At 38.5% G+C, this 12,509-nt stretch overlaps 2 protein-coding genes across 7 annotated transcripts in view; one reads left to right on the top strand and one right to left on the bottom strand.

The window, feature by feature from the left end:
- Window positions 1-10,993, top strand: part of PPM1E (protein phosphatase, Mg2+/Mn2+ dependent 1E) — a 97,910-nt gene extending 86,917 nt beyond the window's left edge. For 2 of the 4 annotated variants that reach the window (XM_067565777.1, XM_067565780.1), the window contains 3 exons: window positions 2,405-2,548; window positions 2,914-3,007; window positions 3,161-8,360. In XM_067565777.1, coding sequence (XP_067421878.1) covers window positions 2,405-2,548; window positions 2,914-3,007; window positions 3,161-4,230 — 1,308 coding nt within the window. In that variant the 3' untranslated portion in view covers window positions 4,231-8,360. Of the gene's footprint in view, window positions 1-2,404; window positions 2,549-2,913; window positions 3,008-3,160; window positions 8,361-10,877 lie in introns of those variants that run through there. The other 2 variants (XM_067565778.1, XM_067565779.1) reach the window with 2 other exon arrangements.
- The window catches only part of TRIM37 (tripartite motif containing 37), a 47,035-nt gene continuing 43,382 nt past the window's right edge, over window positions 8,857-12,509 (bottom strand). For 2 of the 3 annotated variants that reach the window (XM_067565772.1, XM_067565775.1), the window contains 3 exons: window positions 11,957-12,109; window positions 10,216-10,300; window positions 8,857-9,619 (listed from right to left, as the gene is read on the bottom strand). In XM_067565772.1, the coding sequence (XP_067421873.1) occupies window positions 9,616-9,619; window positions 10,216-10,300; window positions 11,957-12,109 (242 nt within the window). In that variant the 3' untranslated portion in view covers window positions 8,857-9,615. Of the gene's footprint in view, window positions 9,620-10,215; window positions 10,301-10,986; window positions 11,163-11,956; window positions 12,110-12,509 lie in introns of those variants that run through there. The other variant, XM_067565773.1, reaches the window with a different exon arrangement.

The following is a 12,509-nucleotide window of genomic DNA, read 5'->3' as shown; positions in this document are numbered from 1 at the left end:
GGAGTTAAAGTAGGGAGCAAAAGGCCCTTGAGTGTGCAATAGATGCACATTATCATGCACCCAACACTATCTCCCAGGAGGCAAATTGGAACCTCTCTCTTCATGTTGCTTTACTCATGGATGTTACTGACTAAGCATCATGTGAAAGGGAACAACAAACAATTATACAAATGTACACTGGAGTGAACCTTACTTACTGGTAACCTGTTGGTTCTCTTGCATCTAGAACTGCAGCCAGCATACAGATGGCACTGTGTAAATTCACGGAGTCACTGACTGTAAAGCCTACTGGCTCTGAACAACATGGAAGCACTAGATTTTTGCATTAAACAGCCGTTTTGGTAGAATAAGTCATAGTGAGGAATTAAGCATAAGTACTGGTAGCGCTGCACACGAGCTTTTTAACCAGGGACAAGCAGCAGTGCAATATATTTGTTTTTTTAGCACTTAAGCATGTACGTAGGGCCTGCTGCACACAAACAATATCCGCTAACTGTGGGAGTCACATGTATGTACAGACTGCAGGGGTAGGCTTTTGGACTGCACAGGCCACTTTTGAATTTTTAAACTTGAGGTAAGTGAGGTCAAAATCCTCAATTCCATGTTAAATTTCACAAAGCCTCTTACATGCTTTAGACTCCATGGTGCATTGTATTTGCCAACTGATAATTAATGAACCTGAAAATCTTCACAAACATGGCCAGTAGGTACTGGCCTAAATCTATACAGTCAATGACAACCTTCTCCTTCTCTTGAAAATACTTTCCCTTCCTACCTATTCCCCATACTTCAGATCTGGCTCCAGAGAGGATGCTTTTACTGAAATGGCACTAGCTCACCTCACTCTGCTGAGCCTTGGGTTACAGATTCTTTCACTTATAGGGCACTGGTTCAAATCCAATGTAGGCTGGCAGTTGCCAGATACTTTGACTGTGTTGAGTTGGGGGAAGGTCTTAGTCTCTTTAAATCGCCAAGAGAAAATCATTGATTTAAATCAAGTTTCCCATTGATACTTCTTCACATTTGTTAAACAAATCTGATCACTAAAACATGTTAATTAACAACTCAATTACATCTAGGGGGGTATACCTGTGTAATTTTTTAGATTACTATTTCCTAAATTAATAAAAATCAAGTTAATAATTACTTCTGTCAAGCTGCAGATGCAACAGCAGTACATTAGGAATGGTAAGAACTAAATCACACACAAACACAATAGCACTTATTTTATTAAACTAAATTCAACATCTTCATCCATATCATTTTCTCCCAATAAGCAGTTTTCATTATGATGTTTCATTTTTGCAACTAGGCCCTGCATCTCCTCCTTGCGCCGCTTACACTTGACACATTTTCCTTTTTCACTCAGGGAAGGAATTTATTCAAAATATGCCCAGATAGGGTCTCTCTTTCTGTGGCAAAAGTGTAGGGGAATATAGGAAGCTGTGTGTGTACTGAATAATGTCTTCCCTTTTTCTTTCCAGTCCACTCCACTGTTCCTTTCTACTCTGCCTCTGTCCTTTGTCTTTAAGACAGTGTCTTAACTCCTCTGCCTTGCTTGGCCTAGCTCCACCACCACACAATCCTATCCAGCCTGTGTCTTTCTGCTGCCTTGTTGGCAATTGTCACTACTGAGGCCAATGAGTGAATGGGTCGGAGAGAGGTTTAACTATTACTCCAGGGCAGGGGTCAGCTGCTGTTTATGGTGTAGCTGTCCACTGAATAAACAAAGCACTCATTCTCCAGAACCTTTCACATCCACTAAAATACATTTATGAAGGGGGAGTGGTGGGGCCATTGGTGTGTTCTTACATTACCTGCGTTTTCTTTTTTTTCTTTTAATTATTTCATACCATGATGAAGACAAAGAGGTTACTTGCTTGTACAGTAACCGCTGTTCTTTGAGATGCGTAGCTCATACACATATAAACAGACTATCACTGGAAGAATAAAGGGATATTCAGAACCCAGAAATGCAACTGAGTGTTCAGTATTTAATACTACATCACAGAAGGTGGATCTCAAGATGCTTTATAAGTGACTCTCTCTCTGAGGTAGTTAACTTAAACAAATTCATTTTACAGATGGGAAAATAGGTGCCAGAGAGTGTCACACAGCCCATCAGTGGCAAAGCACAGGATTTAAACATTAGACTGTCACCAGATATAGGACAAAATTGTGCCTTCAGTTACTTGCATTCAGCCACGCTGGCTTTGGGGGAGAGAATGGAACAGAAGTAAATGTAAGACAAATGCAGCCCCTTTTCTCCATCATTAGAAACACCTGCTTATTAGCATGTCAGCATGTTCTGCTTGAGCAAAGCAGTGAAAGCTATTCCAAGGCATTTCACTGCCAGTTCACCTTAATTTGACCATTTAAAACCAGTAGATGGTATTTTTTTCAGAGCCTGCGGTGTGGCACCACTGGTGTGGTAACATTCATCCGAGGAAATATGCTGCATGTAGCTTGGCTTGGTGACTCCCAGGTTATGCTTGTGAGACGGGGCCAACCTGTGGAACTAATGAAGCCTCATAAACCGGACAGAGAGGTGAGGATGCAGATGGATAGCTTTCCAGCTATTTATTTTCTGACTTCCAACAAATATGTATGATTGCTGTCTGCATATATAAGAGCTTCCGTAATATTGATCAACTGCCTTGTCTCTCGCCTTTGGAACAGCTGTGCAAGCATCTGTTTCAGATACTCCAATTGCTTTGGATAAGATGTAGACTTGTCAAAACCTTTTGTTCTGACCTGGTAGAGCAGGATACTACCTCTGTATAAACTGAAGTGCTAACCTTTGCAACATGGGCTCAGGACTGCTGTGGATGTGAAAACACCAATACATTTATGAAAGTGCCTGGAGTCTGATGACAGAGACCTGATCAACTCTTATTTTGCCTTGTGGTTTAGGATGAGAAGAAGCGCATCGAGGCCCTTGGAGGCTGTGTGGTCTGGTTTGGGGCCTGGAGAGTGAATGGGAGTTTGTCCGTCTCCAGAGCTATTGGTAGGAGATATACTTTAATTCTTGTACGTAATTTTTCCTTTTTTTGGTTCCATGTCTGAGAGAATTAATAAAAGGATCCCAGGATACCACTTATCACTCAGCATGCCAGTCAAAAACCTGAGCTTGAGTATCTTTGCTTTCCATTTTCCACAGGGGATGCTGAGCACAAGCCATATATCTGTGGAGATGCAGACTCCGCCTCCACTGTACTGGATGGGTCTGAAGACTACCTCATTTTAGCCTGTGATGGCTTCTATGACACAGTAAATCCTGATGAGGCAGTGAAGGTGGTGGCTGACCACCTGAAAGAGAATAACGGGGATAGTAGCATGGTGGCACATAAATTAGTGGCATCAGCACGAGATGCTGGCTCCAGTGACAACATCACTGTCATTGTGGTATTTCTCAGGGACATTAATACAGCAGTAAGTATGAGTGAGGAATCAGACTGGACAGAGAACTCTTTTCAAGGAGGACAAGAAGATAGTGGGGAAGATAAAGAAAATCATGGAGATTGCAAACGGCCCTGGCCTCAACACCAGTGCTCAGCACCTGCAGATCTCGGGTATGATGGGCGAGTGGATTCCTTCACTGATAGAACTAGTTTGAGCATAGGGTCCAAAATTAACCTGTTTGAAGACCAAGGCTATTTAGATCTGATGAAAACAGAAGCAAGCAAACCTCAGAGTGCCAAGCATTTACCACCAGTTCAAGTGTTTAGTCCCTGCCTACCAAAGGGAATCAATTTGGTTAATGGCTTAATAGTGAAGAATGAATCTCCAGAAAGCACTGCATCTTCAATGTCTGGACAGACTGATCCAAGGGAGTACTCTGCTTCTCTTAGTTTGGGTTCCACAGGGCAGCACATTTACAGAATGGAGGGTTTATCTCCTCTCTTTTCTGGATTGGAAGAGGAACTGTTCAGATCTTTGGGGAAGAGAGCCTCTGCTTTCTCTCACTTCCACTTCTATAATGCAAAGAGGCAACGAGGAGCCAGGCTCAAACCAAAGTTTCACACACATCTCTTTGCTCACAAATCTTCCAATATGAAAGGATTAGGTCCATCCTTACCTGTCCAAAGTGGCAGTAAAATTAGAATGTTAAGAAGTGCTCTGTGGTGGAGGAAGAATAGTCACAAAGATTATGGTGAGAATATGCGGTTGATTCTAAGACAGAGCAATGGGACACCAGATCCATACCTTTATCAGAGCTGCAAAATATAACCATCCTCCATGTATTCCCCCTTCAGGTAACTAGATTAGACAGTCCCAGAATAAAAATGGCTTCAAAAAATCAAAAGGTGAGCATTTCAGAACTGTCTTTTGGTTCCCTGTAAAACTCAGCTCATATGTAAATAGACCAAGGAATTAAACAAAAAACAGTTTGTCACAATAAAACTGCTGGTGGTGCCACTCTATGTAAGCACACCCACACAAACACATGCACATAAGTATCTATATTCTCATTCACTAGAGAAGCTGGTTAGTTGGCTCAGGTGAAGAGACACAGAAACAGTTTAAAAAAAATGCAGCTGAAAATAAAGTTGAACCTGCCTGAGATAGGTCTATGGAGCAATATTTTCAGAAAGCTATCCTGTTTTAGAATGCCAAATTTTGTAATGGGTGTGTATATGGGGAGGGGGGGGGGGAGTTTGCATAGAAGTCCAGGTTGAGCTTTTTCTTATTTTCCTTTGTTTATTCAGACTAATACTGAGAGAAATCTATGGAAAACCATCCACTTTACAGGTAAAAGACTAAAAGCCATACAGGGTATTAACAGGTAATTTAGGAATGGAGAGACTCCTGCTGTAAAATCTCTGTTCTCAGAGTTAGATTAAGGAACATACACATAATTTAGCTATTATTTCCTGTAACATAAAATGTGGAAAATGAAAAAATGGTTTTGTATTTTTTAAAAAATTATTCCCTATGGCTAGAGATACAGTATATGGGGATTTCATAACTTTTTGGTGCTGTTAGTGGCATTTTTATTATTTGTCAGTTTAGGAGGCTGTTGTCAACTGGCTTTAATCTCAGGACAGTGATTAATTGCTATGAGCCAACCTCTTGTCACCACACCTTCATCTCAGGTGTTGAAAGAAACAGTCTGTTGAGATGATATCCAGGTGCAATGTGCTGTTGCTAAACTGATCAAACCATTGAACTACTTGTTAAGAATAATAAACAATTTGATCAGGGTTTTGTTTCAGGTCAGTTTCTAGATGGCATGGGCATAACTTAACATAAAGAAGTTCTTAGGGATGATAAAATGCTGGAATGAGTGTGACACTACTACTGAATTCTTATTATTCCCAACAGATTCAGAAAATGGATGTGAGACTGCTATAGAAACTCAAAGTGAGTGGAAATAGTGGGTGTAGATGAATGAGGGTGGTTGCTTTGTTTAGCTGAGATCATAAAATGCACTGACAATCCAGAGCTCTGCTCCAATGAATTTAGATTTGCAGAGAATGATTAAGAATGTGGGTTGCCCATTTCTGTTTTTTGTCCCACAGAGCAAAAGCATTATTTAAAATCCTTGGGGTGCATCTTGCTCTTAAAGGAAGTTAATTACAACACAAAATAATCTAAAACTGTTACAATTGAATGCATCAGACAACATATTAGGCATCCTGCCGCTGCTATTTGCCCTAACAACTAAGTGTGAGAATGCTCATTTGGCACTGGCATGAATATAAAATGTGATTTTCCAACGACATTTAATTTCAGCAGTGATGTAATATACCATTCAATCTTAACAGTAACACTTTAAAAATCAGACTTAGTTAGCTAGAATTTGTTAAAAATATTTAAGTGTTAAGTAGTCAGGAGAGTCTTCTAAATTATTTGAAAACAGAAGACTTGAACTTTACTGATATCAGCTTGCTCTTTGAGTCAGTCTTTTAAAAGTAATTTGATGAAATAACAAAAAGCTGCAAGCACCCAGTAGTTGAAGTGAGTTTAGATTCCTTTAGTTATTTTGCAGTTTTTTTAAACCATAAAGATAATTAAGGAACCATTGGCCCTTACATCTGTCATCTTATAAAGCCTTAGATGTTAACATTCGCTTTTGATGTGTTGTATGTTTCTAATCAGATTTACTAAGGAAATTTGAGAAACCACAAAATACTAAAGTATGCAATTTTGGGCATCTTGCTGTTGCCTCTTTCTTTAAACTTTTCATACTATGTAGAAGATGCACTGAAAGGCTCTTTTGTTTGATAGCTGTACTTTTACTGGAAGGTGATGTAAGTGCCATTCTTTGAGTAAATATGTCAAGATAAAGTTGTGGATGACAGAACTTCCCAATGTGCAAGACTGGCTAAAAAGCACTGGACTGAGCGTATGTCATCAAGGATGTGGATTCATAAATTATCATGCTGCTTCTCATACCTTTAGGATGGAAATTGCCATTATAGTTCCTGTGTGTTCCAGTGCAATATATTGTATAAATAGCGAGTGTTCATTTCTTCATTAAATACATTTAGAGTAGATAGGAACCATTTGTAAGGTAAGTCCTTTAAAATTCTATAATACATATAAAAGTAGTGGTTATTGGTCTGATATATGCTGCTCTTGATTCTACACACTAGACAAAAAAGCAGTGCTTTGTGAAACGCAATGTTTTCTCTTAAGGCCACTGGTGATAGGAAGTAGTTCTCTTCAGTTCACAATCCTGTGCCCTTATTTGCTGCTTGCTAACGTAAGCAATAAGTTCCCCTCTAACTAATGGTATTTAAATGTTCTGTATCTTGTACTTTGATCGTCTATCTGGTGATGATGTAAAAAAAAAAAAAAAAAGAAATATAAAAGTATCTATATAATTGTATTTATTAATTGTTAATTCTAAGTTTCAGTCTGTGACTTGTTTTGTAATTTTACTGTGTATCTTAGTGGTGAAATTTGTATAACCTTTCCAATAAAGAGCTGAAGTATCCCTTTTTTCGAGTTAACACAATCTGCATCAGTTTCAGTTTACTTGTTAAAATATGTTTTGCAGGAATAAAAGGTAGGTAGTGAAAATAAAATATTGTTAGTTTTGAGAAATGGACTTCAGGCTATTTGTCTGAAGCTGTTCAGAACTCACTGGGATGCTATTCACTGTGAGTTTTAAAGGGATTAATTTAATCCCCAATCTAATAGTTTCCAGTGTACACTTTAAATGTGCAATGTGGAGGAATGTCTGCTATTGCAGAGAGCAGTATAGCACCAGACCAGGGAGCTGTTAACCCATTTCAGTTTGCACTAAAGGTGAGTGGAAACATGTATATAACTTTACCTAGAAGTGCCATCAATTGTCATTGTAAGTTAAAACCATTCACTATTTATTTAGTTTAGTCTGCAGTGTAACATTTAAGGACAATGTCAAAGCAGATTTTAACTTATACCACATTTCTAGTGGTACATTGTCAGGAACTCTGCTCCATTTTTGGAACACTGTCAGTGAAAAATGCATTGTGTTCTGGGCAGATAAACATGAGGTACAAGAAGTTGAGTGTTTACAGAGATGACTGCTGTAGTTCAAGTCCACTATGCTATCCTACCCTGCCACTAAGTAATTCCTACTCTAGCAGTGGCCTGCTGTAGCACTGAGAAAGATTGATCTAAATTAGTGGCTGTTTTAGCACAGTGTATTCACTCATTCAGCACTAGTCACATAGACAAAGCCATTAAAGGGGATGCTACAGCTTTGTTCATGCCTATAATTTAGGGCAATCTTTCTTTGGATCATAACTCTGCAACAGGAAATAAAACTTTCTACCCTTTGAGCATGCAATAAATAATAGTAAAGAATAAATGCAACCTCTAATTTAAATGTTCATGTCCTTTTCCAGTCATTGTTAATCAGGCTTAACGCACTATAGCTGCCAGCATTAAAACTAATTAGAGAAAAATCCCCCTACAATGGGTTAGTCTAAATATTTACACATTGTTATTTCATTTTTTTTGTTTTACTTACAACTTTCTTTGCAGCATTTCTTTACCTTTAAATAAGAAGAAACAAACAGGAATAGGGAAGGTTGGCAGAGATTGTTCCTGTCTTCTCAAAGAAGTAACTTGTGTTAGATAGCCAGACCTGTTTTTAGAACTCCAGGTGTGTTGTCAGTTCCTACATGGAGTGCTTCTGTTGAAAGATACTGGTGTTTTCTTGTTAATGAAAGTTCTAATATTCGTTATGAATAAGTTAATCTTTTTTACTACAGTGTTGGGATCTTTCCATTTCAACCTTGTTCTACAGCTCATGAGTTCAGTTGTAATCCATGTATAGTCACCCATATTTTATTTAAGTGTTTATACGGATAAGGACTATGTTGAAATTTTATCAATATCTTAATAAAACAATTTAAAACATTTCTCAATGGTCTACTTATTTAAAGATAACAACACTGCACTCAAGCTCAAAACAATGGCTAAGCAAATACACATTATAGTAGACTCTGAAAGAAGTGGAATTTAAGGAGGGGGTGGATGGGTATTTGATTCATGAGAGAGTGTTTAAGGATTGTTGGTTGTGAACATCACACAGGGTTACATTTGGAGCACATTGTGGTCTAAGCATTCTGGTTCAACGCCTCTTAAAATGCTCCACTTAATAGCTGCCACCTGGATGTAGATTTTAAAAAAAGCAGAGTGAACTCCTACATAAGCTGTCTGGCAGAAGAAATCTTAAATCTATTAAGATTGCCAGAATTATTCAGCAAAAAGATTTTGCTTGTATCAAACAGCCACTAAAGAATAAGGCATTTTACATAGCAGCATATTTCTTTCCCATAGACATTTGCAATCATACCTGTCCCTACAAATTTTTTTTTGTGCCTAACTGAATGTCTTAAATAATTTCACACAGTATTTCAATGTTCATTTTATTAACAAAAAGTGCAAACAGTTTTAAACTAACTATATGATTTGTATAGCACTTATACACTGGGGAACATTACATACAAAAATGAATGTTTCAGCAAGTACAGTCAAATGAGACAGACACTCAACTAACACTTAAACAGTAATTCATGCTTTTTCAACAGCCAGTTATTCAGCTTTCATTGTAGCTTCACAAAATAGTTTAGCTGCTCAAATGCAATCCACAGTGGTAAAAAGTTTGGCAACAATGTCGTCAGTTGGTCCAAATCAGAGACTGAAGAAAACAAATATAAACTAACTCTTGTGCAGACCATTTTCACTCTAACTTAAAATAGCTTAGATCCCTATGACTGCAACTTCAGTCTCACTTCATCCCATTAATAAAAAGGGAAGGGTATTCCCTCATTCTCTGCCGTACCAATGGTATAATAAGGAGACAAATGTGAACAAGCTCTAGTAGTACCTTCTGAACGTTTGTTCAGAATGGGCATTTGACCCTGACAGCCATGAAAAATACAGTCTTGCTAAGGTTTTTCATAGGGAAAGTTGGCCTATTAACAGGTTTAAAAAAGCCAAGGAAGAACTACATAATCTTATATTCAGCACAATGGAACGTGTGCACACCCTACCAGAAACAATACCGATGGAATAAATAAGCATAAGGAAGTGTGCCTCTTTCCAGGGGCACAAGCAGGCTAGTGTTTAATCCAACTCTTCAAAGTCTTCTGCAATCAACAAGTCAATCCTCTACCTAGCCCAAAAGAAACAGTTTATATGCAATCTGTCATTAAAAAGGGCCCACAGTAGTAGCACTATAACAAATTTTGTGGATTAGAAGGGATTTAAGGTGCTTAAATCTAAAGGTTCCCAAAATAAGTAAATAAATATGAAATTAACTACCAGCAAGGAGTAGGAAAAGGATGACCAGTGACCACACCCACGCTCTGTGCTCCCCCACAAATCAGTGCTGCCTGGTGCTATATAACCTCTAGCAATTCCATTAAGGACAAAGCAGATTAGTTAACAGGTCTCGACATTTTAAGGAAATCAAGGAAATGGAGCAGGGACTCATCTACTTTCAGCAGCAACGGGAAAGTGGGACGTATTTACAAGTTGTAGGATATTAATTATTACATAATGCCCTTTCTTCTTTTATACCCTTCATGTAAATAAGCACTACAGAGAGCACTTGCATCATACTGGGCGTATTTCAGGTGGAGGTGTCAGCACATAAAAAAAGTCAAATCCAGATAAAGTTTTGCTGTGTCAAGAAACTCAAACCAAATTACAATATGACTTGGGTCACGTTAACTGCAATTAAGTCAATGTCCTTATTTTAGAAATTACCTTGTATTGTCCTCTCCGGTAGCAAAGCTGAGGTCTTCAGGGCCTATTTGATCACCTTCAGAAAAAACTGAACACAGCTCTAATACTGAAAAATAATTATATAGCATCCTTAAAGACCAAGCCCCAAACCAGTTAAATTTAAAAATCGAATTTAATGAGATTAGATCTATAATCAGCATTTCTTTGAGAAATTAAGACTTCATTCTTAACATATGAAAGTGTTACAAAGGTGAAACCCCTGTTCTGAATTAGTTTGCGCTACAATTTTAAAACACTGATAGTTGAGTACAAATTAGTGGTGGTTCCACTTTTCTTGTGTCAGCAATATAACATTCAATGTTATGCTGTGGAGTTCTGCAGTAAACTACTAATTCAGAATAAGACATTGATCTTCTCCTGATTGTGTTTGACTACTCATGTTGTTGGCATTTATTCCAAACCATTAACCAAATTTATTTAGAATTAGTAACCATATAAACATGTTATATGTACCCTTTGAGAGGGTTTTGAGCATTTTCACAGAGCAAAATGGTAGACACTTTCAGTCTTTTTTAAAAAATTGAGCTAAAGTGTTCAAAAGCAGTTTTCTGACAGTTAAGATGCAAACTCATTACTATGGGACATTTTGGTTACCACCACTTATTTACTTTTATTTTCTGCAGTGGAAATGGAGAATTTACATAATGGAGCCAAATCCACTCTTCTGCCCAAAAGCCCATCAGATGTTAAAGGATAGAGTCCTTCCCACAGCCTACATGCTGGCTGCTACTGTAGACTCCAAAGCAGCTGCATCTTTCCCCCACAACTGGGATGGTGACTTTGAAGCCACAGGTTCCAACGCCTCTTCCCCAGCTCTACAGTGACCATGGGCTCTTCATTCCTCAGCAGAGGCTCTCTGCATCCTGCCATCACTCGGCGTTATGACACTACACTTATTCTGTGGCTTTCTGCCTTGGCCCAGGGGCACATTAGAGATGGAAGAAACTTTTTAGGTTATTTAGTCCAGTGTCTCTCAACCTTTCCAAACTACTGTACCCCTTTCAGGAGTCTGATTAGTCTTGTGTACCCCCAAGTTTCACCTCACTTATGAACTACTTGCTTACAAAATCAGACAAAAATAAAAGTGTCACAGCACACTTACTGAAAGATTGCTTACTTTCTCGTTTTTACCTATAATTATAAATGTCAATTGGACTATAAATATTATACTTACATTTCAGAGTATAGTACATAGAGCAATATAAACAAGTCATTATCTGTATGAAATTTTAGTTTGTAGTGACTTCACTAGTGTTTTTTATGCAGCCCATTGTAAAACCAGGCAAATATCTAGATGAGCTGACGTATCCCCTGGAATACTTCTGCATACCCCCAGGGGTACACATACCTCCGTCTCAGAACCACTGATTTAATCTATTGCAGTCTATTCTCTGGTGCTTAATCAAGTCCACTTTGAAGTAACTCAAGGAATGGGACTTTTACCACTTCCGCTGTGAGACTATTCCTCCCTTAGATCTCAACACTAGAAAAAATTCACTCCTCCTTTCTTGAGCTCCACTTTAAAATGAGATCAACTACCACCAATAATATTTGGAAGCCTTCACTTGGCACTAACAACTGCATAGTTTTGGCAGTAACTTAACCCCAAATAGTGTCTTTACACACCAGAACAATGAGCCATATCAAAAGTAGCATTAGAAAAGCTGACCATCAGATTGCACAATATAACACCGTGTTCTACCTTCACTTGAGGGCTGGACATCAAAGGCCTGGTTAAATGCATCTGAGGTGGATGTGGCATCTTCCTGCTCTTCATTTTCTGTGTCACATTCAATGTCGCTATCACTGCTCATGCCTGGCAAAAGGTGAAGGACGTGCTTCTGACACAGCCCAGCTGCAAAGAGGAAAGAAGAAACTACTGCAATAAGATTCCTGTAACCACAAAGTCCTCAAGCTTCCCTGCTTTCCCAAGACACACCGATATCAAATGCCAGTACTTGGCTGGAGAACAAGATAAAGTGATCAGTGTGTACATTTAGAAAGCTAAATGTATTTGCCAAAGCGCTAAGGGATCAATAGCAGAACATGTTTGGGGAATAGTTTTAAAGATGTTTTCACTCTCATTATCTTATTCAGTGGAGACTTAATTCAAAGGAGCAACCATATGAAAATCCAAGTAAATGTGAACTCGTATATCTGCATTTCCTTCCTGTTTTAGCTGCAGTCCTCAGCTGGCAGCCAGCCCATTCTTACCAGTGCTTCAATGGGCTACTGTGTAAATGAACCGAAGTCAA

The sequence above is a fragment of the Emydura macquarii genome, unplaced genomic scaffold (genome assembly GCF_026122565.2).
Source record: "Emydura macquarii macquarii isolate MOO-44397 ecotype Brisbane River unplaced genomic scaffold, CSIRO-AGI_Emac_v2 contig_2699, whole genome shotgun sequence".
NCBI classification, from domain to species: domain Eukaryota; kingdom Metazoa; phylum Chordata; order Testudines; family Chelidae; genus Emydura; species Emydura macquarii.
This window is presented reverse-complemented; position numbering and strand designations above follow the sequence as displayed.